The following is a 21,918-nucleotide window of genomic DNA, read 5'->3' as shown; positions in this document are numbered from 1 at the left end:
GTGCAGTATCAGAAAATGTGCACATGATTTTCAATCTAAATTTTGACAATCATTTTTTTCTTGTGTGTGTAGCACTTGTTGTTTAATATGTGGTTGATGGATGACTTAATGATATAATGACACGACCTTAAGTCTGTAAATAAACTATTGTCCCCAGTGCTCCCTGCTTAAAAATCTTGGTAACTTCAAAAAGACAATCAGAACACAAAATAATTCAGATTTGAAATCATAAAGACCCAAGTTTACAGTATCTCGTTAACTTTGTGTGATAACCAGGAAGTTCAGTTCTTTACATTACATTGCCTTTTCTTTAAATATTTTCAAATATGCAAAACTATAATGTATGTTTTTAAGAACTGACTCACTTCTTGTTTCAAAGCGGTTTTTGAGCTGCTGAATGGTACAATAACAATATCATTTTAAAATTCTAGAATGTAAATTTTGTTGTGTTTATAAATGGAACTTTGACATGAACTATTAAACAGTTTTTTAAAAATATGTTTAATTAAATAAAAAATAGTGATAAGGGTGGCACAGTGATTAGCATTGCTGCCTCGCAGCACAGGGGCCCTGGGTTCAGTTCCAGACTTGGGGTGCTATCTGCATGAAGTTTGTATGTTACCTCCACGTTTACCGGGTTTTCCCCAGATGCTCTGGTTTCCTCCCACAGTCCAAGCACATTCTGACAGGTTAATTGGCTTCTGGGAAAACTGTCCCTGGTGCGAGTAGGTGTGTTTTGTGTCTGTGTGCCCTGTAATGCACTGGCATCCCATCCAGAGTGTACCCTGCCTCGCGCCTGTTGCTTGCCAAGATAAGCTCTGGTCCAACTGTGACCCTAAATTGGATAAAGCGGTTACAAAATGGATGGATGATTTAAGTGACAGCTGTATCTTACATATATTTACAGATTCTGTACAGTTGCTACTGGACCTTTCCTGGTGAGGGTCACAGCAAGATGGAAGGCTACCCCAGACGTATAGGGCATAATGCAGGGCTGCTTCTCCACAACCGCCCACCCCCCCTAGTGGGATGCTAGGCTAACTGCAGGGCCATAGAAGAAAGGACAATTTAGTATGGCCTACCCTGAATTTGTTTGTGAGGTTGGAAGAATATGGAGTGCCTGGTAAAAACCCACAGGGGAAACAAGCACTATAGCTGTGAGGCAGTACTACCTATCATGCACCTGCTTTCCCAACTGTAACACATTTATTTTACTTAACATGATAAGGATCCAGTTCATCTACTTAACATTATGAGAATGTTCTTGTTCATCATATACAAAAACATTTCTTACAGACACAAACAGCAATCCATAGTTAACCTTACGTTTCAGGCAATATTTGCTCAACAGACATTCTATCTATGTAGTCTCAAATGTTTCAGAATCCCAGTTTTTTTAAACTCCTATGTCCATGTTATAGACAAGGTGGAGATGGTGCCTGAGTATTTGAAGTTGACTACACCAACCATTTAATCTATTCCTACACACATATAATGGATACCAATAAATTGAATTGTTAGAATTTTACTTACAGTACAATTGACTTTCTGATATAGGTGATCAACATATGTCAGGGGTTCATTGGTGACCTTCCATCTTGCTTAGTGCATCTCTTTAGTGCTCGAAATATGACACAAAAGCAACTGAATTCCCAAGACTGGATGAATATTTACATCTACAGCTGAAAGGCATCATGAGTAAATTGGCATTCATGTTTTGGCGTGTTCATTTCAATGCTAAAACAAGAATTCTGTTGTAGAATTGATAGAATGTTTTTCCTTTGCCATAATCAGGACAGTATCTCCAAAAAGCCAAGTAAAACACTTGAAAGTACAAGCCTGTTACATTTTCTTACAGTTTGTTCTGTTGTTTGCGTTGTATGAATTCCCCTTCAGGTTCCACATCTGTCATTCTTATTCTGTGGTACTGAACTGAGATGCTGCCTCATTAAAATTACTGTACTAGAAAGGGCAAATTAATATATTATCACACAACACTTTGAGAGACAGACACCGTGCAATCAAACAACACAAAATGTGTAGTGGAGCAGCTGACGAGAGCTAGGTTTGAGGCGATCAGAGGGGCAGCAGCTGTGTCTCAGTGTCACATTGTATTGAGAGAGGTATGAATCACACAACAGATGTTTAATGTCAAGGCTGCTCTATCAAGCCAAGCAAACATGCTTGCATTCAGTACACAGTGTAATTTATTACTTTCCATCCTGGAATCTGTCAGCTGAATGGAACAATTTTCCTAAATTAAAGGGATCCAAATCTGCATCTTAGATGGGCTTTCATCACCAAATCTACAGTGATATTTGTAAGATTCAAAGTCTACAATTCAGATACAAATAGTAGAAATCAGTGAGTCTGTGATTGTAAAGTATTTCATCTAAGATAAAAGAATGCACATTTCAGGAAGGAAAAAGAATTATTACCACCACATAAAAGTGAGCATACCTTTACTTACTGCTTTATGGCAGTAATTTTCAACAGTGCTATTTATTTGCACTGTAACTACTGTCTTTATTTTAAAATAGAACTCCTTGTGTTTTTTGAGCACTTTGATACAGGTGATGCTCCTTTTAATTATGTGACTTTGGTCTATGGGGTTGATTTTGGATTTCTCAAGTTTGGTTGAGGATGTTTTGTCAATATCTACAGTCAACAAACATCTAAAGATCACTGTTCTGTGATCTAATTTTTATGACTTTGCAGGGTATTTCAAATTAGGGGTCCATGTGCGGTCAAGTTGACCAGTAAAAACTCTGTCAAAGTGTGTGCAGAAAACTGCTTGGATGGAATAGCACCATTATTAAACATTATATAGCACACATATAGAAATGTTTCATCTAAAAGAATGGCTTAAATTGTAGAAAAGGTGCAATTAAAAAAGTTGGTACGTCAGAGAATATTCTTTAGGCTCTTTTTTTTCTCTTTTCCACAAGCCCAGGCAGATAAAAGGAAACACTCATGTGGATTAAAGTGCTCAGAATTTATCAACATCAAACCACCAGAGTTTTGCCTTCTACATTTTTGAACCACAGTCAATAGATCTAAATATTTTACTGCACCCTGGCCGATTTATTGTTTGATGTTTAAAAACTTGCGCAGAATCAAAGAAAATTCATTAAATTTGAGCCCCCGAATGAGCCGCTATCAGCTTTGAAAGTCTAGTTTAACCGGGATATTGATAATTCTCTTTCTTCTGTGACAAAAGTCACCAGGGAGGCTGGTGGTGTCGGAATACAAAAGCACATTGCCAATAATGCCAGAGAACAATGTATACTCCATGTAGGTAAAGAAGGGAATAAAAATCCACCGCTGACACCAAAGCTCTAGAGCTGCCAATACTCTTCAGGAAAAAAAAGAAAATGTGCCAACACACAAGTGTAAATTAAAATGTATTCATGATAAAGTAAGAAATTAAATTTAAAAAATAAAGTTAAAACAGCAAACTTGTAACATTAATGAGTACCAAAATAAAAGAAAACTGAAGTTCTAAATGATAGTTACTTACTGAGCTCCTGTGTTGGTCATTTAATTACATTCCACATACAGTACATGAGTAAGCTTTAAAGGGTCTCATTCTCTAAATTTCTCATAGTTTAAAATTATTATTGAACAAATGAATATATTTTATTATATCAAGTCCTCAGGCTCCAAAAGGCATATAATTTTGCAAATGAGGCAAATAACATCACTATCTCTATTTTCTTAAATACATTTATGACCATTTTAAAATGAATCAGCTAATGTTCTAAGACTCTAGCAGATAGTACACTTACAGTATTAAATTTCCCTGTGACAAGGATTACAACATTTTCAAATGCTTCCCTTTCTTCTAAAGAGTGAAGTTTTATTACAGAGCACAGAAACCCAGGAAGCATATGAAGCACAGTTTCATTTAACAACAAGCATCACCATTACATTTGACAAAAATATGACTGATATATATTTAATTCTTGTATCTAATTTCTGGAAATCACAATATTTTAAACAAATACTTTAAACAAACTTCTGGAAATCACAATATTAAAAAAACAAACATAAAGATGATGAAAGTGATGTTGACTTTACCTATGCCTTTCCACCTCTTTAATAATTTATTTTTAAATAGCAGTAACTGTGTGACTTGCTGAGGTACAGTCGCTGCAGTAGTAAAAATTTTGAACCTTAAATGCTTGATTTCTTAATAAAGTACTTTTAATAAAAACAATTCTACATTTACAAGTGTGAAGAGCAGTACAGATCAAGCCATCTAGAATGTGCAAGGTGTCAGTCGGTATACAGCTGTACGCACCATGGTATCCTGGGAGTAGTGTAAACTCACAGTGGTGGATGTGTGCCACACACTCCGTAATAGTCTTCACCAACGTTAGAAAACTCTGTAGAGGACATTTAGGTTCATTTGATTTGCTGTTGTCCTGTTGTCCACTGAGAAAATACGATGATGGGTCGAGTTACATGATAAAGACGTCATTCATTCAATTTAATGACTTTCTGCAAGCTGCTGGCAAGCTTTCAGAGCGGGGGGAGAAAAATGAATCCCAAGTCTCCTTGATTATCATGGATATACAGCATTTCATAAGTCCCTTGACCCATTTTTATTTTAACATTGTTTGTGTCTAAAGAGGAACTTGGATTAAACATCTAAAGTATTAAATATGAAATCACCAAAACACTCATTGTGATACTACCTTTCCTCACAAAAGTCACATTAAAATGAAAAGTTTGATTATTATGAGCAAAATAAACAATATTATTATTTTTGTGTAATATAAACCAAACAAAAGATACTGTATGAAATTAAAATACTATTTATTTTAGACAAATTTATAAGTAACATATTTGACATTAGGGTAACAGCTCACACGAGGTCAACAAGGTTATTATACTTTTACAATTATAATTATTATTATATAATTACTTTTCCCACTATAATTATTTTTAATTTCTCCTACCAAAATGTCAATTTAGTAACATGATTCTATATTAAGTGGATTAAAAAAAGTAGGCTTTCTGTTTAGCGGGGTTCAGTCTGGTGAGCAGGGCGCATAAGGTAAAAACAAGAACTGAGTACATAACAAAAATGCCTGTGAATGCTTGCTCCAGTGAAAGTGCATGATGGGACAGGCAAAAAGAAATATGAAAAGAAAAAGAAAACCATACGCGGGTGTAATCCCCTCCAGGACTGTTAGTGAAAACTCCCCCCTTCCAGAGGTGTCCAGTGTGTCTTTATAGGACTCATCAGCTGGAAACCAAAACAGCTGGGACTACAAAGGCAAGGCATCGCCCTTCTACCAGGGCTCTGCCTCCACACTGGACACGCCCCCATGTAAATTCCACAACATCTTTTCTCTTTTTCTGTTTTATGTTTTTGTAACGCACCTTGGTCACTCTGACAAATGCTGACCAATACTCCATCACACCCCTCAATCATCCTAATAATGTCAGCATGCCACCTTAGGCTTTCACATTTTAAGAGGTCTGTCCCATTCTGATGACCCCCCTTCAGGATCCTAGTTCTTATCCATTAGTCCCCTCTCAGGTCATACTGCATGGTCATCTTCCTTCTACTCTGGTCTTTCCTTGACTCTGTTCACGTGCAAGGTTCTCTTAATGCTCTTCACGCTCACTGTCTTCTCACTAACTGAATAGGGGGCTGAGTATTCAAACCCATAAACACTGTGTCATCCATTTCTTTTCCATCATTAATCTTCATATTTTTCAAATCAACTCAACCCTTCAACAATCAACATAACTTGCTATCTTTTTTGACCGATCCTGTTCGGCCAGGGAAGCCACTCAGCATCAGATGCCCATGTCACTGACATGATAACAGCTAGGGCTGCTGTTTTGATTGTTTCTCTTTTGTTAATCTCAGAGACCATCTGTGTATGCTGATGTTAAGGCACAGAAAATACTTGGCACTCAAATTATGCCATCTAAACTCCCGTCTCTCTCAGCTATGAAGAAGAGATTTGCTGCTATCCTGCCAAGCAATGCCTGCTCTTTTAAGGTGTTAATGCCTCCATTAGACCTGGCATGACAGGCCAACCCTGTGTTTTGACATCACCCCTTAATCCAGATTTGGCTTGGTAAACAAAATACCACACAGCCCACCTGTCCAGAAACTGTGGCAGCCCTAAATTAAATCTAAGTTGTATCACAGGCCTATTAACCAACCCAAACCATCACCAATGAGAGAACTTATACAATTAACAATTCACGTGTAAAATCTTAAGACTTTTTCTCAAGGTCTGGAATAATGCCCAATCACAATGCTACCTTAATAACATTTAATTATCAAAATCATAAATTAGTGCATTTAACTTATTGCAGTAGTTAACAAAAACAAATGTAATTGTTATAAACTATTGAACAACAGCACAGTGCAACCCTTTTCTAACCACTTTTTTAAAGTTTTGCAACCAGGGAAAATGCTTCCCTTATTTTCTTTGCGTTTGTAACACCTAAATCACTTCCAACATGATGAAAACAATAAACAGATATTCAATGATATAAAGTAAGTGAAATTAAAAGGGTAAAGAACAGCTTTTAACGCAGCAAAAATTGCAAAGTAACCAATAGTTGCACATTTATTTTTGTCAGTTGTTCTATGCAAAGTGTGGACAATGTTATCTTTAAAGGAAGAGAGATTGATTCAATTTAAATAATCACATCCGCAGTATTTTATTTATCGGTTAATAATACAAGAAAACATCCTATGCTCAGCAGGTACTGAGTATGTTCTGCTAAAACTGGCATCTAATGAAGATTGCTGTCAGAAACAACAACAATAAAAAAATACTACAAATATATAATACTATAATGTAATTAATAAATTATACTAAAAATAATTATTTTAATTAGTATTAAATGTAATGATTGTGCCTATTACTTTTTAATATTTTTTTTCATCATAAAAACTTTATGCAACTCTTAAGTTTGGTTTTCCAATTTTCATTAATGCAATAGCTGCTAATTACAGCAAGTGTTTTTTTCATTACCTGGATTCAATATTTACTTTCATACAACTACTGATTTCTTTCTGTGCGTACAACTCGCCAAATGAGGTGTCTTTCCCTACTGCACTTAAAACAGTAGACAACCATTGTGAGCTTATACACTATTATTTTTAAGGTTAACCTGAAATAAAAATATATTAATAAACCAGATTTGAAAAATACACTGATGAGTTGGAATAAATTCTGTATAAATGTTCTGTATCTTACTGTAGAAACACATGCATCTGTAATGTTTGTATCTTACCATAAAAACATCACCAAAAACAGAATGAACCACTTTTGAGTGGTTAATCTTTTGAAATACTGTACATGTGTATTACTTTCCTCTAATGGAAATTTAAAAAAGCAATAGTTAAGCTATTGTGTTTACCAGTGGTACTGTATATAGGTTTCACCAAATACAGAAAGCTACAGAAATCCAGTCCTGATGTTTTTTTTTATTTTTCAAGTCTCAGGATTATTAAATCTCAAATACGATGATATCATAATTTTAAATATCTCTATCAATATAGAGGCTTTAGGGTATTGAAATTTAATCAAGCAGTTTTCAAAACTAATTTTAATTAAAAATAAAAAACAACCATTCCAAGATAATCTGAAAACTAAAAAAATCTGAGATCCAGTACTGCAACACTAGCCACATCATTCTTTTTCTTCCTTTGTAATATCATAAAAGGCTCTCATAAATAATGTTAAAAAATACTGTTTATCTTGAAAATCTTTTTGCATTTAAGTGCCCATACTGTGAGTTAAGACCAAGTAAAAGAAATGTACTTGTTTATTTCATCAAGAAGGATTTCAAGACATTCACTTCATCCAATATTGAATTGCGGCACCCACCTGGGGTTACAAGAGGTAGCTACTTTGTGCCATCAGCCTCACTGCACAGCAACATCAGAGATCCAAAGTGAGAAATTGTTTCACTAATTGAATTAAAGGGTAACTTTATTTATATAGGACAGCTTTTGCAGCTCCTGAATGGAAATTAGCCAGGATTCCAAGGTTAATAGCCCTATTCTTTTGAACAGTGACAAATAGTCGGGACCGTGGTTAACATCTTATCTGAAGTAGAGCACTCACTACAGCACAGTGTCCTTGGTGACCATACTCGGGCATTAGTTTGGAAATTTTGATCTTTCTTTTGTTTGTTTCCTTGGAGGTCTGCCATCCTGGTACTGACCAGGCCTAGCTTTTCTTAGTGTGTGAAATCGTACGAGTCAAACAACAATGTGGTACTAAAACGTTGATGGTGGTAAGTAAAGGTTAATTCCATGCTGAAAAGCAGAAAGAAGAAACACACATTTTTGGGTGTTGAGCCAAGGCTCAGCAGTTCTTTCACTTTTTAGCATGGAATATACAGTAGTAATGCTGCTTCATAAGATACTGTCAGGATAAAGAAATCACTATCCTTTTGTGTGTTACATATTAAAAGTAAAGAAAGTAATGTACTGGACAACTCAGATGTTTATTATCCTGGAAAGACTTTACTGTAACATGAAACTTAATAATAATAATAATAATACATGTATACTGTATGAATGAATAAAGTTAGTATTGATGTACTGGTATTGATAATTCATTTTTCTGTATTTTATAAAATATATTTTATATTTTGGTAAATGTTAAGATAACAGAGTCATTATTTTCTCTCATAGTAAAACGTCTAACATTATTATGGCAGATGACTGACATGGTTTAATCATTGTTCTCCATTATTTCAGTGCAGTAAAAGAAATCTACAGTTTGGCCCTATTGGTTGGTTGCCAGCTGCCTGTTCTAATTTATCAATCTAGTAACCACTACAACCAGTGAAAACAGCAGTAATTCATGTGTTGCCAACAGACGTTGCCCCTGTGTTCAAGGGTAAACCCTAAATATGTAAACAAGCTGTACACATGGAGGGCTCACTCTCAGTCTCTGACATAGGACAGTGAGAGCTGTGGTCAGCTAACAGTGTGACACATTAATACACAATTCAAGTTTTGGGGACAAATCACCAATTTCTAAATCATATTCAGGAAAATATTGGGAAGCTGTATCTGAGAGCTAAGCCTTCTTGATGCAATGTCAAATGCAAAAAAAATATATACAAGAGATTCTTTGTATGCAAATTCTAGGGGTTAAAACAAGTGTGATTTAATTGTAAAGTTAAAAAAAACTTGGGCCAATATCCAAATTAACATATTTTGTTCACCTAAATAGCAGCAGAGAATGATGGGTGCATAGGCAAATTTATTCACTGGTAACTCTGCTACAAGAATAGATAAATACTAATATACAAAAAGATTTTAGTGTGTTGGACAGTGCTTTTCAAAATTATTCAGTTCCTTCCTTTGTTTTGGAATAAGTATATACTTTTATGTATCTTTTATTTTATTTAAAACCTGAATGCTCTTAACTGAAGGCTCAAACTCAAACTGAAGGGTAAGATAACTATAATACAAATCAGAAAAATGAAACAAAAAACCCTGTAATACCTTAATTGTATACCTATTCAGACTGAACTTAATATTTGGTGGTAGCACCTTTGGCACCAATTACAGCCTTTATGGGTAAGTCTCTACCAACTTTGCACACAGGCTTAATGTACTGTAACTATTTGCCCATTCTTCTCAGCAGATTTGCTAACACTCAAATTGTTTGAGGATTGATTATGGACAAAGGTTTTCAAGCTTTCCCACAGATTCTCAATATGGTTCAAGTCTGGATTTTGACTGGGCCACTCAAGGATATTTACTTCCTGATTCTTAAGTCTCTCCACTGTCGCTTTGGACTTGTGATTTGAATCACTGTACTTCTTAAAGTGGAATTTTCACCCCAGTTTTAGGTCTTTAGCAGATTTAAACAAGTTAACCTCTAGATTTTGTCTTTATTTTCCCCTGTTAATCTTTTTTCAATGTTAAGAAATCTTCCAGTCTCTTCTAAGAAGAATCGCTCCTCATAGCAATATGCTGCTACCACTATGCTTGTCTATAGGAATGGTGTTGACTGGGACATGTTCTATGTTGGGTCTGACCAAATTTAACACGGCATTTCGATCAAAAGGTTTCAATTTGGTCACATATGATCATGATTTTGTTTTTTGGTGTACACATTACAGATGACCTCACTTAGTCCCTCAATACCACCTCCCTAGACAAGAAAGCACAGCAGCGTCTCTATTTCCTGCAGCGACTGAGGAGGGCAAACCTTCCCCCACCCATTCTTACCACTTTCTACAGAAGCACCACTGAGAGCACCTTGACCAGCTGTATCACTGTTTGGTTTGGGAATTGCAACGCTTTAAACCACAAGACCCTACAATAATTGTGGAAACAGCTGAAAAGATCATTGGAGCCTCCCTCCCTTCCATTTCTATCACCTATCACAAACACTGCTTACACAGGGCCTCGAGTATGGTAGATGACCCCTCCCAACCCTCCCATAAACTCTTTGCTCTACTACCATCTGGGAAAAGATATCGTAGTGTATGGGCTAGCTCCACTCTGTACAGCTTCTTCCCACAGGATGTCAGGTTCCTCAACACCCTGGAATCTGTTTGCACCCACTCCAATTCCAAAAACAGGGTTTAAATGTGTATATTGTTGTATATTATGTATTGTCTTGTAATTTGCACTATCTGCACTTTGCACTATGTGTATCCTGTCAGTCAGTGTCCTGTCTGTCCTGCCTGTATTTGCACCTTGGACCAGGAGGAACAATATTTCGTTCCACTGTATACATGTATATGACTGGAATGACAAATAAGCATGAACTCAAACTTTGCTGTGAACTTTAAGACAGCTTATTTTTAGTAATGGCCTCCTTGCCATCCTTCCATAGTTTTGTTAAGTGTTCTGAAGTGTTGAATGCTGTACATTTTCTCCCATCTCAGCCATTCAACACTTTCAAAGCTGTCATTGGCCTCACAGAGACATCCCTCACCCATTTCCTCCTCGCCCAGCTGCTCACTTTGGAGGGGCAGCCTGATCTAGGCAGTGCATATGTGTGCAATGCAAACTCAACTTCTTGATGATCAAGTAAACTGTTCAGGGACTTTAACATTTTTTGTACCCTTGTCTTGTTCTTGACTTTTTTTGAAAGCTCCTTAACCTTCATGTTGAAGTCTTTGCTCAAAACTCACAACCCGACCAAGGAAGCTCACACCAATATTTTAATTCTGACATCACGAGAACAGCTGTTGTTGTACACACACAGAGGCCATCCAATATTGTGTGGTGTGTTAAGATAATGTTATTTTAATATATAAGTTAATTTATGTATTAATTTACATGGGCAGTGTAGTGGAACACTGGTGAGCATTGCTGCTGAAGCCCTGGATACAATTCCAGACATGTAGTACTATCTGTGCAGAGTTTGTATGTTCTCCCCATAGCACATAGTCTGTGTTTGTCTGTCTGCCCTGTAACCAGTCCAGCGTGTTCCCTGCCTTGCACCCACTGCTTACCAAGACAGGCTCCGGGTTGTTTTATTGCTTTGATTGTGTAGGTTGTGTATATAACAAATATTAATAGCTACTTTCAAGTAACAGGATCGCAAGCTTTAAAGGAACAAAATGTGAAAACTGCTATGTCTGAATACCTTTATAAGTAATTGTATGTTTTAATGCTTATATACAGTAATATATACAATTTCTTTATTTTCTTCCGTAAGAATATGCTATTGGGGAGTAAATGTGAACTTTTTCACTAAGATGGGATCCCTTGCTGTGCCAGTCTCAAATGTGGTCACACTGGCCATATTCTAAACTGTATATTAATATGTTTGATTAAATCCTGCTATGACTTTATCATTTAAAACACTGAACATTCCTATGTCCCAAGCACATCCGCTTTATTTTACATTTTCTTCCAAATCCTTAAATCTTGGAAATGTGCCTTTACTGCAGTTTATTATTTCATCCAGAAAGAACAGGAAATGTCACTGAGGGAAAAATTGCAGATCCTTTGCTTTCCTTCATTAGCATGTCTTCATTCTCAGAATTTTCACATTTCTGTTTTTTGGGGTCATAATTTTCCAACTGTTCATGTCAAGTCATAAAGAGAGCATATATACAGACCTGATCTTTATGAAGTAGACATGCTGTGCTCATGTAAAGAACTAAAAAATCATTATTTATCAAATAAAGCAATAGTGTTGCTACTTAAATAATGACATGACTGTTGATAAATGACCATTTTTGATAATAGACATCAATCCTTTTTTTATATATATGAATTTCTTAAAGTCTCCTTTATCACACAATTTCCATTTTCTTAGAAATGTTGCTTAAAGAAGAGGTCATATGCTGCAATTTTAACTCTGGATATTGTAGATTTATAAACTATTCCTCCACAACCTGACTGAATCATAAATAATGCCAGAGATCCAATCTTTACATCTGTCAGCTTCAGTAGCTACATACCAAAAGACTGGTGGTTGATCAGAAGTGGTTTCTATTAGCTACACAGGATTCTCTCTAGTGCTGGCCCCTTGCTTTCTGAATAATTAGAAACCCTCAAAGATCTCTGCGGTTGCTAGTGCCTTGTCAGCCGAGGTGCCTGCTGATGGCTAGATTGTTCTATTTCTTCATGTCCAGCAGGTTCTGAACTCAAAATAGTGGCACCTATCTCCCCCTCACATCCTTGCTTCATTCCCAGTGGGCTATCACAGAGAATTACCTTTCAGTGACTGATGAAGGATAAGGCTGAATCTGCTTGCTAGGGGTGAGAAACTTCTATCAATAGCAGACCTGCCTGGCCACCAATTCCCCTGGCCCAAGTCAAATCTGGTGCTTCATTCTGTCAGTGCGTTTCTGATTTGTAATGCTGAATTAAAACACAGAATGAAGACCATTTACTCCTGGCTATCCAACAGAAGCATTCTCTGAAAGCATTCTTTTTCTTATTTGAAGTTAATGATGAAATCACAGCAATTGTTTTTAAATAATATTAAAATAGAAGGGTGCAAAAGCGAGCACTTCTCCAAAAATATATCAATTATGTTCTAAGGAGCTTAAAAACAATGAAAGTGTGAACAAATATAAATTTCATGATTTTACATCAGGATATTTTATATTAAGAGTACACTCAACCTTTGACTTAATTTTCCAATAATGTGTTTTGGACTATAATTGGACTACTATGAAAATATTGAGCACTGCCTTACATAGAAAAATTATCATCGAAATGATAGCTTGGCATTAAAACGATACAGTATATCAAACCCATAACATGTCTGCATCATAGCAAAGAGAGGTTATAATTGACCTCTGGCTTCAACTTTTAACAATTCACACCTCTGATATGTTCATTGAATCTCCTGAAATGGACCTAAGAAAAATATGTTTATACGGCACTGTATTATGGCAATCACTCAACAAACAGTTTGGAAGTCATTCATCCATCTTCTAACTCCTTTATCTAATACAGAGTCATGGGGGAGCATGAGCCGAACCCAGCAAGCAACGGGAGTAAGGCAGCGTACACCCTGAGCGGGACGCCAGTCCTTCACAGAGCAAACGCACTCACACCAGGGCCAGTTTTCCTAATGTTTCCCGCCTTGCTGCCGCAGCTTGGTGCGTTGGGCTGTGGCACCCCCAGCTGAACTGGATGAAGTGGTTAAAAATTAATGAATGGGTGCTATCACTGTACAAGTATGCAAAACATCATTTAGAACACTGAGGAAAAATTTGGTCTCCACATTACAACTCTTTCTCTTTCTCATAATTCGATTCACTCCCAGGATTTAAAGGAATGCCCTTCTGTGACAGGCTAAAAGAAATGAATAATTTTATCAATTGAAGGAAAGAGGACCTAGTACAAATATTAAAATCAAATGTAAAAACTTACAAGGAAGTGCATTTCAAACTAACAGCAAGTTTTTACAAACAGGATTATAGAAGTATTGAACAAACTACAGTCATATTGTCAAAGATGACACTGAATTATTTCTGAAGTGTCTGGATGAGATCAGATCAGTTAGCTACAAGAAAACAAATTAGTTACTTTCACAAGGTGCCTTCTCTTGTTAGATATGTTAAAAAATTACGTTCTTACTAGAGACAATACAATATTACAAAATAATGGAAGAATGTCGATTTATTGACTTACAGTACATATAGGTCCTCTAAACTGTAATATGTCAAACTGCAGGACAAGCAAGATAACATAGAAGATTACTGCTATAACTTCAAATGCTGATAAACTCAAAGAACTCAAGTTTTGGACCAAATTATGTTATGGTTTTGAACCAAACGCACAATCACAAGAAAATATTTCTGTATGTTCAGCTTAAGACACAGAAATTCTTATTCTATTTCTAATGTACTGCTAACTGTAACATAAAAATATTTTTGTTTTTTAATGAAAGATTGAGCAAACACTATTTTTAAATATATAATGAAAGGCAAACAAAATGTATGCTTTAATTTTTATTGTGCTTTAAATAATCTACATACCCACACTGAAACAGATTTTGGTCAAAAGGTAACTCTACTGAATGCTCTATATTCTTAGTAAATGAATTGTTGATTGAGATAAACAATTAAAGAAAATATTACAATTACATTTCTCACTTGTACATTTTAGATACATGAGAAGAAGAGAAAATTAACTCAGCACAGAATCGATTCAATAACTCAACTAGTAATTTTAAATGACTGCTGTTCTTAATTATTTCACCTTAAATATGGTGATGTGAGTAATAATAATGGAGATGTGGTGCTTATGTTCTGAAAATCAAAAACTTTAAAAAGAACCGCTTTCATAAAATGAAGAACACATAATATATTGTAGAATGTATTAACATTATGTGTGTGACTTGAAAATCCTTTGATCTAAGGACCAGGTTTCAAATTATTTCAAATTGTGAAACGAGAAGCTGAATGGACATTATTGGAGTTATTCTGAAAACTAACATTCTTACTCAGCTTTTGCATAGCTGAAACATTGTAAGAAAATCAGTTTGCAAAACAAAGTAATCAAGTGATAATTACCTTTAGCCTTAATTTTTAACAACATTTGTTACTAGACTGGCTGCTATTAATTATCAACTAATAGCGCATGGTACTTGCGTGTCTGGAAGCTATTGTTTTCCCTCATGAAAAAATGTCTCATCAGTATTCTGAAGAAAAAAAGCTTTGCGACTTCCAGTTTCTCTTTGGTTTGTAAAAATCAAATCATATATAGATAATCATGGAGATAAACCAGATCATTCAGATAGCTCTCTTTTTCACACACTTGAAAAGTTTAGCATACAGTATGTGAAGCTCATTGAATAAGGGTCATGGTGTTTGACTGAATCACACTGAAGCCAGGCACTCACCCCTAATTCTACGTACTACTCCAGAAACAGCCTTTTATCATAAATATTTTGTTTTCAAGCATCCCTCTGTGCTAACTGCTTGCTTAGAAGCAGGTGGATAAGGAGCAGCACAGAGGTGTCAAATGTTTTCTTTATTGATTGACAAGGCTGATAAGAACATAACCTCATTTCTGCTAGATACATGCCGATTTTAAGGAGAACAGGTGTAAGAGAACAGAGGGTGACAGGATCCTTCATTGATTATCTATACAGGGTATACTCTTGACCTGTCAAGGCATTCAGGACCCTCAGGAGTTGGTGTCATTATTAGCAGATGGAGGTCAAGATGACACAGACTTGTATACGATGACAGCACAGCTGGCTGGATGATGACAAAGATGTCCAGCTGGCATACACCTGCAGATGACCTTTTTGCGTAAATCTTAGGAATTGCAGCCAGATGTTCCTGAGAAATCTGCTCTTTGGGGAGCCATTTGTTTTTTGCTTTTCTCTTTTAATTGAAAATCTTGTAAAGGTCACTTGTGTGCAATGTCCCTAACTAGGGAAGAATAGCTGATAGACATGTGATGTATTGTTTCAAACAAAATAAGAAAAGGCTTGTAAAAACATTTGATAGTGATACCATTGACATCTCTTTTTCCCAAGAGTCCATGGGATTTAAAAAAAAATTAAAACGCATATAAATAATACTATTTTAACAACCTACAGTTATTCAACAGCTCAAAAATAATAATTATCTAACCATACCCCACTGATGTAGGGTCCTAGGGAAACTATCTCAAGTATTGCTTTCCCTGCAGCACAGCAACGTTTTTTTAACATTATGTTAAAATGTTTGCTTCCTTATTTTTCAAAACAGGGTTTGTGCTATTGGTCCCAACCAGATCTGATCCCCTAGTGATTTAAAAAGACATCAACACAATCTCTTCCAGCTTTCTTTATTCCAGGCTAAACAGTTGCAGCTCTCAACCTGTCAGTCTTAGTCATATACTGTGGCCTTGAAGATGTTCTCTGGACCATCCAGAGCAATAAGATCCGTTTTTATTACTGGAAACAAAGTATTTTTGGCAAGCAGTTTTTATGTATGTAAATTTTGTTTGATGTCAGCACTACTTATAATTTATTCAAGAATTGTTAGTATTGCTTTAAATTCCCTAGCACTGACAATGGTAAATCCTGAACCAAACCCAAGATCTTTTAGCATGGCTTCAATTAATACATATCTTCTATTTTGCTTTGTATAATTTGGGAGGTAAAACAATATTTTGCATTTGGTATGATTCAATGCCATAATGCCAAGAAATTATGTAAAACATAAGGATTACTAAAAACCGTTGCAGTTAGTTTTAATTTCCTCTTTTACACTGATGTTGTTTGGCCACCAGAACACGAAAAATGAAATGATAATGCACAGAATTCTTTAATCGTGACACGACAATTTAACAAATTTCTGATCTCTACTCACTTATGTAAGTCATTTAAGAAATTTATGTGGATCAGATGCTTTGAAAATATGGTGGTCCCCATGTGTAAAATTAGAAATTCCCTAATCCCACAGTCATTTAAACCACAGCTAACTTTTAATGGATAGGTGGCACGAATCATGTATAAATTTCACCTCTGGGATATCATATACTTCTAACAGAAAGACTCAGGTTTCAAGAATAAACTTTTAAATATGGTTTCAAAAATCTATGTAATTAGGATATTTTTTTCTGGCAAATTCTAAATAACATATTTTAAAGTTAATTTATATTTACGTATATCAAAGTCTGAATGCCGGATATAAAAATGAACCTTAATTTAATGGCAGTTAATGAAGTTATTCATCCACAGAAACCACAATGTGGAGAGTACAGCCCATTAAAATCAGGCACCCACCCTGGTATTTCCAAACCAGTTTAAAAAATCTAAGATCAAATATGCAGCTTGCCTCAGAATGTAATACTAACAACCTTTTTTACCTAGAAAAGCATAATCAGAAATCAGGGAAGAAATAACACATTGTACAATAATAAACGCTGTATTATTAAATGACCTAGAGCTTTAGGAAAAATCCAACTTCTGCAAGCTGAATGATTTCAGTTGTCTACTGTAGCCTTTGCCAACAACAGCTGTAAACCACAAGCACCATCAGAGCCACATGTGCTTTCAACTTTCCTCCCCTCTGTCTTTAGCTTGATGCCACACAGAGTAAAGGTCTCTTATATCTGTTTTTCTTTTCTCTGGACTTCAGTATGGATTAGAAATTTAACTTCAGCATGTTATTTTTAATTTGGTGAACAAAGGTCTTCAGTAGCCATTACCTTTCCTGCATCAGGAGTCTTCCTTATACAGTAGTGTTGCTTTCACTGAACAATTTCTCAGGACATCCTCGTTGCACTATGTAACTCGCTTAGTTACTAATGTAAAACAAAGAAATTTAAATTTGTAGCACTATAGTAGCTTACTCATATTATAGTGATGATAAAAACAAAATATTAGTTCATACCTGCTTAAGGCTGCCTGCCACTGACTTCATGTAACCAGCTAGGGAATCTTTACCCCTGAAAAAGAATTGGTGCCTTGATTAATATTTAATATAAGAGATTATATATATTTTTACCAAAAAATAAGTCAATAAATAATTTTGCCAAGCTTGAGATGTTACAGATTAAATAAGCATCATGCAAAGTATGAGATGTAGAGGAAAGCAAAGTATTCTTTTAATCAGTGGTTGCATTGGAGAACTCCATATAGAATGCAAAACATTTTTGAACTTTGAATTTGGAATAAATCAAAATAAGAATATATTTTTCTATTTTCCTATTACCAGTCCTTGGGGCACAACAAAATAATATTTTCTATAATCTCTTAGGAGGACAATTAAAGCTATATTCTTTTGAGGATAACATTTTTCCTTTAAAAGAAAGATTACCGGATTTTGCTCAGGTTTTTAACTAGGATTTCATTCTTTTAACCTTGTTATAACAGATGGCAATTTAAGTACAAGAGAACATTTTTGTTTTCTCTTTCTGAAGCTCCATTTTCTAATGTTGCTGTCATAAATCACAGCAGAACTACTAATAATGAGGAACAAAATAAGGTGATGAATCTGCATTTAAATTAATCACATTTAATATAATGCTCAGACAAGTTGACAAAGTGCTAAAAAGCAATAAAAACTGATAATGTTGTTAAACAAGTATTGTACCCAGTTAAATTGGTATTTTATCAGCATTTTATTAGTTTTTCTAAAATATATGTAACAAACTTTTCTCATTTTAGACTTGCATCTCATAATTACCAATAAATATTTGCATACATTACAAATGTTCAAAAAAATGATCAAAAGCTGCAATTTAAGTGGGCTAAAACTGTAACGATGAAACGAAAACAACACTATTTACTGAAAATATCTATTTACATGTAAATAGTTTGGGGGAGGTCATTAAAATGTGAACTGAAGAGATTTAACTTCATTACCAAATAAAGAGAGTAAAACAAAGTGTACTGAAACACACTGCAGCTCCCACTGTAGTCCTGTTTAATAATATGGCATCCCGTGTACAAACCCCATAAACTAACCCCTTCTTGATTCATAATAGGGTATTCTTTAATCTGTGTCGCATCACAATGTTATACCATACATCACTAAAGTACAGAAATGCGTGTGTGTGCTTGGATATTTCATAGACAGTTTCTGGGTTTTCTGAACTGTTCCTTATTATCCCGGGCTGAGAAAAGCTGTGCACACAGATAGAGAGAATTGATCTTGTGTCTGGTGGTGGAAATGTGTTCCCCTGGGCTCAGCTGCTCACTTGGCTGCCATGCGGAGGGCGCTCTCTGCATCGCGGACGCTCTCCTCCAGCTGCCGCTTGTCCTGTTCCAGCTGGGAGAGATGCTTTCCGAGCTGACGCAAGGATTGATCTTTTCTCCTCAGCTCCATTTTTGCTTCCGAGAGACTCTAGGAGAGAAAATGCAAGAGAATACAAAACAAAACAGCTCGATGACCTACAGTATATGTGGTAAGACAATATGAAATGCACAAAAACAACATTTGTTCTTTATCATTGTTACAAATTAACAGTAAAAATGGAAATGTATCTATTCTATACAAAGGTAATGACTGTTGTTAAAAGTTAAATAAGTTATTGAGTCGGTGTTTTGTTCAGAGTTAACTACTGTATTCCTCTTAAATGACAGAACACAATCTTTCAGGTAATTGCTAAGAAAAAACACAGAAAGCCATCAGACGATACCAGGTTTTAAACCAGGAATGTCATTAGACTTTTAACCTTAATAAATCACTGGACTACCCATCCTCCTCCCCTACTAGCAAGGTAAGAATAATTTGATTAATTCGAATTATAATCTTAAACTCATACTTTTTTATAGACATGAGACACAGTTTTAATCCTCAATCCGATGTTTTGGACTGATATTTTAGAATTCATGAAAACAAATCTATTTATAGTTATATTTAATCAGAATAACACTCGGCTGTTTTCATTTTTATTAACACTGTTATCAAAAGAAGCATAAATGGGGGAAAAATGCCGCTGTCATCTATATCCACTCCCTAAAACATATTGAAACACTTGAAACCAGAGAGAACTAAAATCTTGATAAGACCAGAAAAGGGTTCACTTGAGAGCAAAATTCATGCCCAGTAGTGAAGCAGTAAAAAATATTCTACACAGTTTGTGGTAAAGAAATATATCTCACACAATAGGGAAATACAATAAGGAAAGAAGAAATCTGGCATTATGAATCAAAGAACCCAGTAAATAAAAACCATTCAAAAGCTCTTCTAAAGAAATTTTGTGATAATATCCAATGTCACAAATATTCCTTAGGTTGTAAAAACTGAATTACAGAAAACAAAGTTGAAACAGTTTGCTGCTTATAAAATTAAAAAGCATATGTCAGTGTTCCTGATTAACTACAAAAACAAAACCTCCACAGTATAGATGCAGCACCTCTGACACCTTCAAGTGATCAAACCTGTTTGCTTTACTACAGTGTAAGAGGTAAAACAAACGCTTACATTCCCACAGAGATTTGTTAAGGTGTAAAAAATTTATGGTGCAAAGAGAGAGGAAGAAAAAAAAAAACTTCCCATAGTCAAGATATGCTGTCCGTGAGCTTTCACATGACTCCAGTACGCTCAGAGATTTCATATTCACAAAATCCACTTCTACAACTTGTCAAGGCAGGCTTATGAAGTTCAACAAAAGTTACAAAGGGAAAAGGGGCTTTGACTACAGCCAATAACATTAGTTGCGTGCAGTTTTCTTACAATGCCCCATTGCTTCGGTGCTTTTGATTTTACATTGAACAAAACTTCTAAAAATGTCAAATTGCCATGGTGGACAATTTGATTGGTCGATATTGTCAATTAAATATTTAAAGTTACTCATGTAATACTTTTACTTACAAATTCAAAAATTCATTATAACCATTTGTTTGGTGCTGGCCATCTTCACAAAACTGATTAAAACCTCAAATCAGTATTATCATTGCAGTATATTTGCAAGTACACAACATCTCCTAAACAATTAACCGTTCTCAATCAAATCCCCAAGATCTCTTTCCATGGTTAAAGTCAACATAGTCCTAAAGGTACCTTAAGCAAACAGGATGGTTTTACAAGAGATCCCAATAAATAGACATGTGCTGACAGATGCTGAAGAAAAGCCTTGTTCTGAACTTTGATTCAACGGAAATGGCTGTAGCTAGCTTTTTTCCTACAACTGTGAGTGACAAAGACAGACAACAGCTTTAAGGACACATCCCTGCTGCACTGAATGCAAGCTCTTTTCTTGAAAGCTAGTTACAATACTTATAACTTATTAAATTGAAAAACTTTTTAAGGATGTTGAAAATCAATGAAACAATTACAGGCAAAATGCAGCTGTAGCAGCATTGTGATGATGTACAAGTGGACATAAAAAGTCTACACACCCTTACTGCAGTTGCAGTTACACTCAATCAATCATGTGGGAAAATGTCTTATGGTCTGATGAGACAAAGGTTGAAGTTTTTGGCCTTAATTCTTAAAGATATCTTTGGCGCAAAGACAACACAGCTCATCATGCAAAGAACACCACACCTACTGTGAAGCATGGTGGTGGCAGCATCATGCTTTGGGGCTGCTTCTATCCAGCTGGGACAGGGTCTCTAGTCAAGACAGATGGGATAATGACTAGCTCCAAATATCAAGATATTTGGGCACAAAACCTGCTGGCCTCTATCAAAAACCAGAAGATGAAGAGGAATTTCACCTTCCGACATGACAACGACCCAAAGCACACATCCAAGTCAACTGAGGAATGGCTTCAGAAAAGGAAGATCAAAGTCTTGGAATGGCCAAGTCAGAGCCCAGACCTCAATCCCATAAAAAAACCTGTGGAATGACCTAAAGAGGGCTGTGCACAGGAGATCCCCTGGCAATTTAAAGGAGCTTTAATTTTGTTTGCAAGGAAGAGTGGGATAAAAGTCTAGGTGTGCAAAGTTGATAGAGACTTATTCAAACAGAGTTACTGCTGTAATAAAGGCAATAAAGGTGCTTCCACAAAGTATTACTGTAGTTGGGTGGGGG

At 35.6% G+C, this 21,918-nt stretch overlaps 1 protein-coding gene across 1 annotated transcript in view; it reads right to left on the bottom strand.

The window, feature by feature from the left end:
- ccdc171 (coiled-coil domain containing 171) overlaps positions 1-21,918 on the bottom strand; it is a 150,614-nt gene that overhangs the window by 31,115 nt on the left and 97,581 nt on the right. Inside the window, exons 21-22 of the mRNA XM_015345164.2 lie at positions 19,136-19,281; positions 17,827-17,881 (exon numbers count right to left, since the gene is read on the bottom strand). Of these exons, the coding sequence (XP_015200650.2) occupies positions 17,827-17,881; positions 19,136-19,281 (201 nt within the window). The remainder of the gene's footprint in view (positions 1-17,826; positions 17,882-19,135; positions 19,282-21,918) is intronic.

Source organism: Lepisosteus oculatus, chromosome 1 (assembly GCF_040954835.1).
Source record: "Lepisosteus oculatus isolate fLepOcu1 chromosome 1, fLepOcu1.hap2, whole genome shotgun sequence".
Classification (NCBI taxonomy): domain Eukaryota; kingdom Metazoa; phylum Chordata; class Actinopteri; order Semionotiformes; family Lepisosteidae; genus Lepisosteus; species Lepisosteus oculatus.
This window is presented reverse-complemented; position numbering and strand designations above follow the sequence as displayed.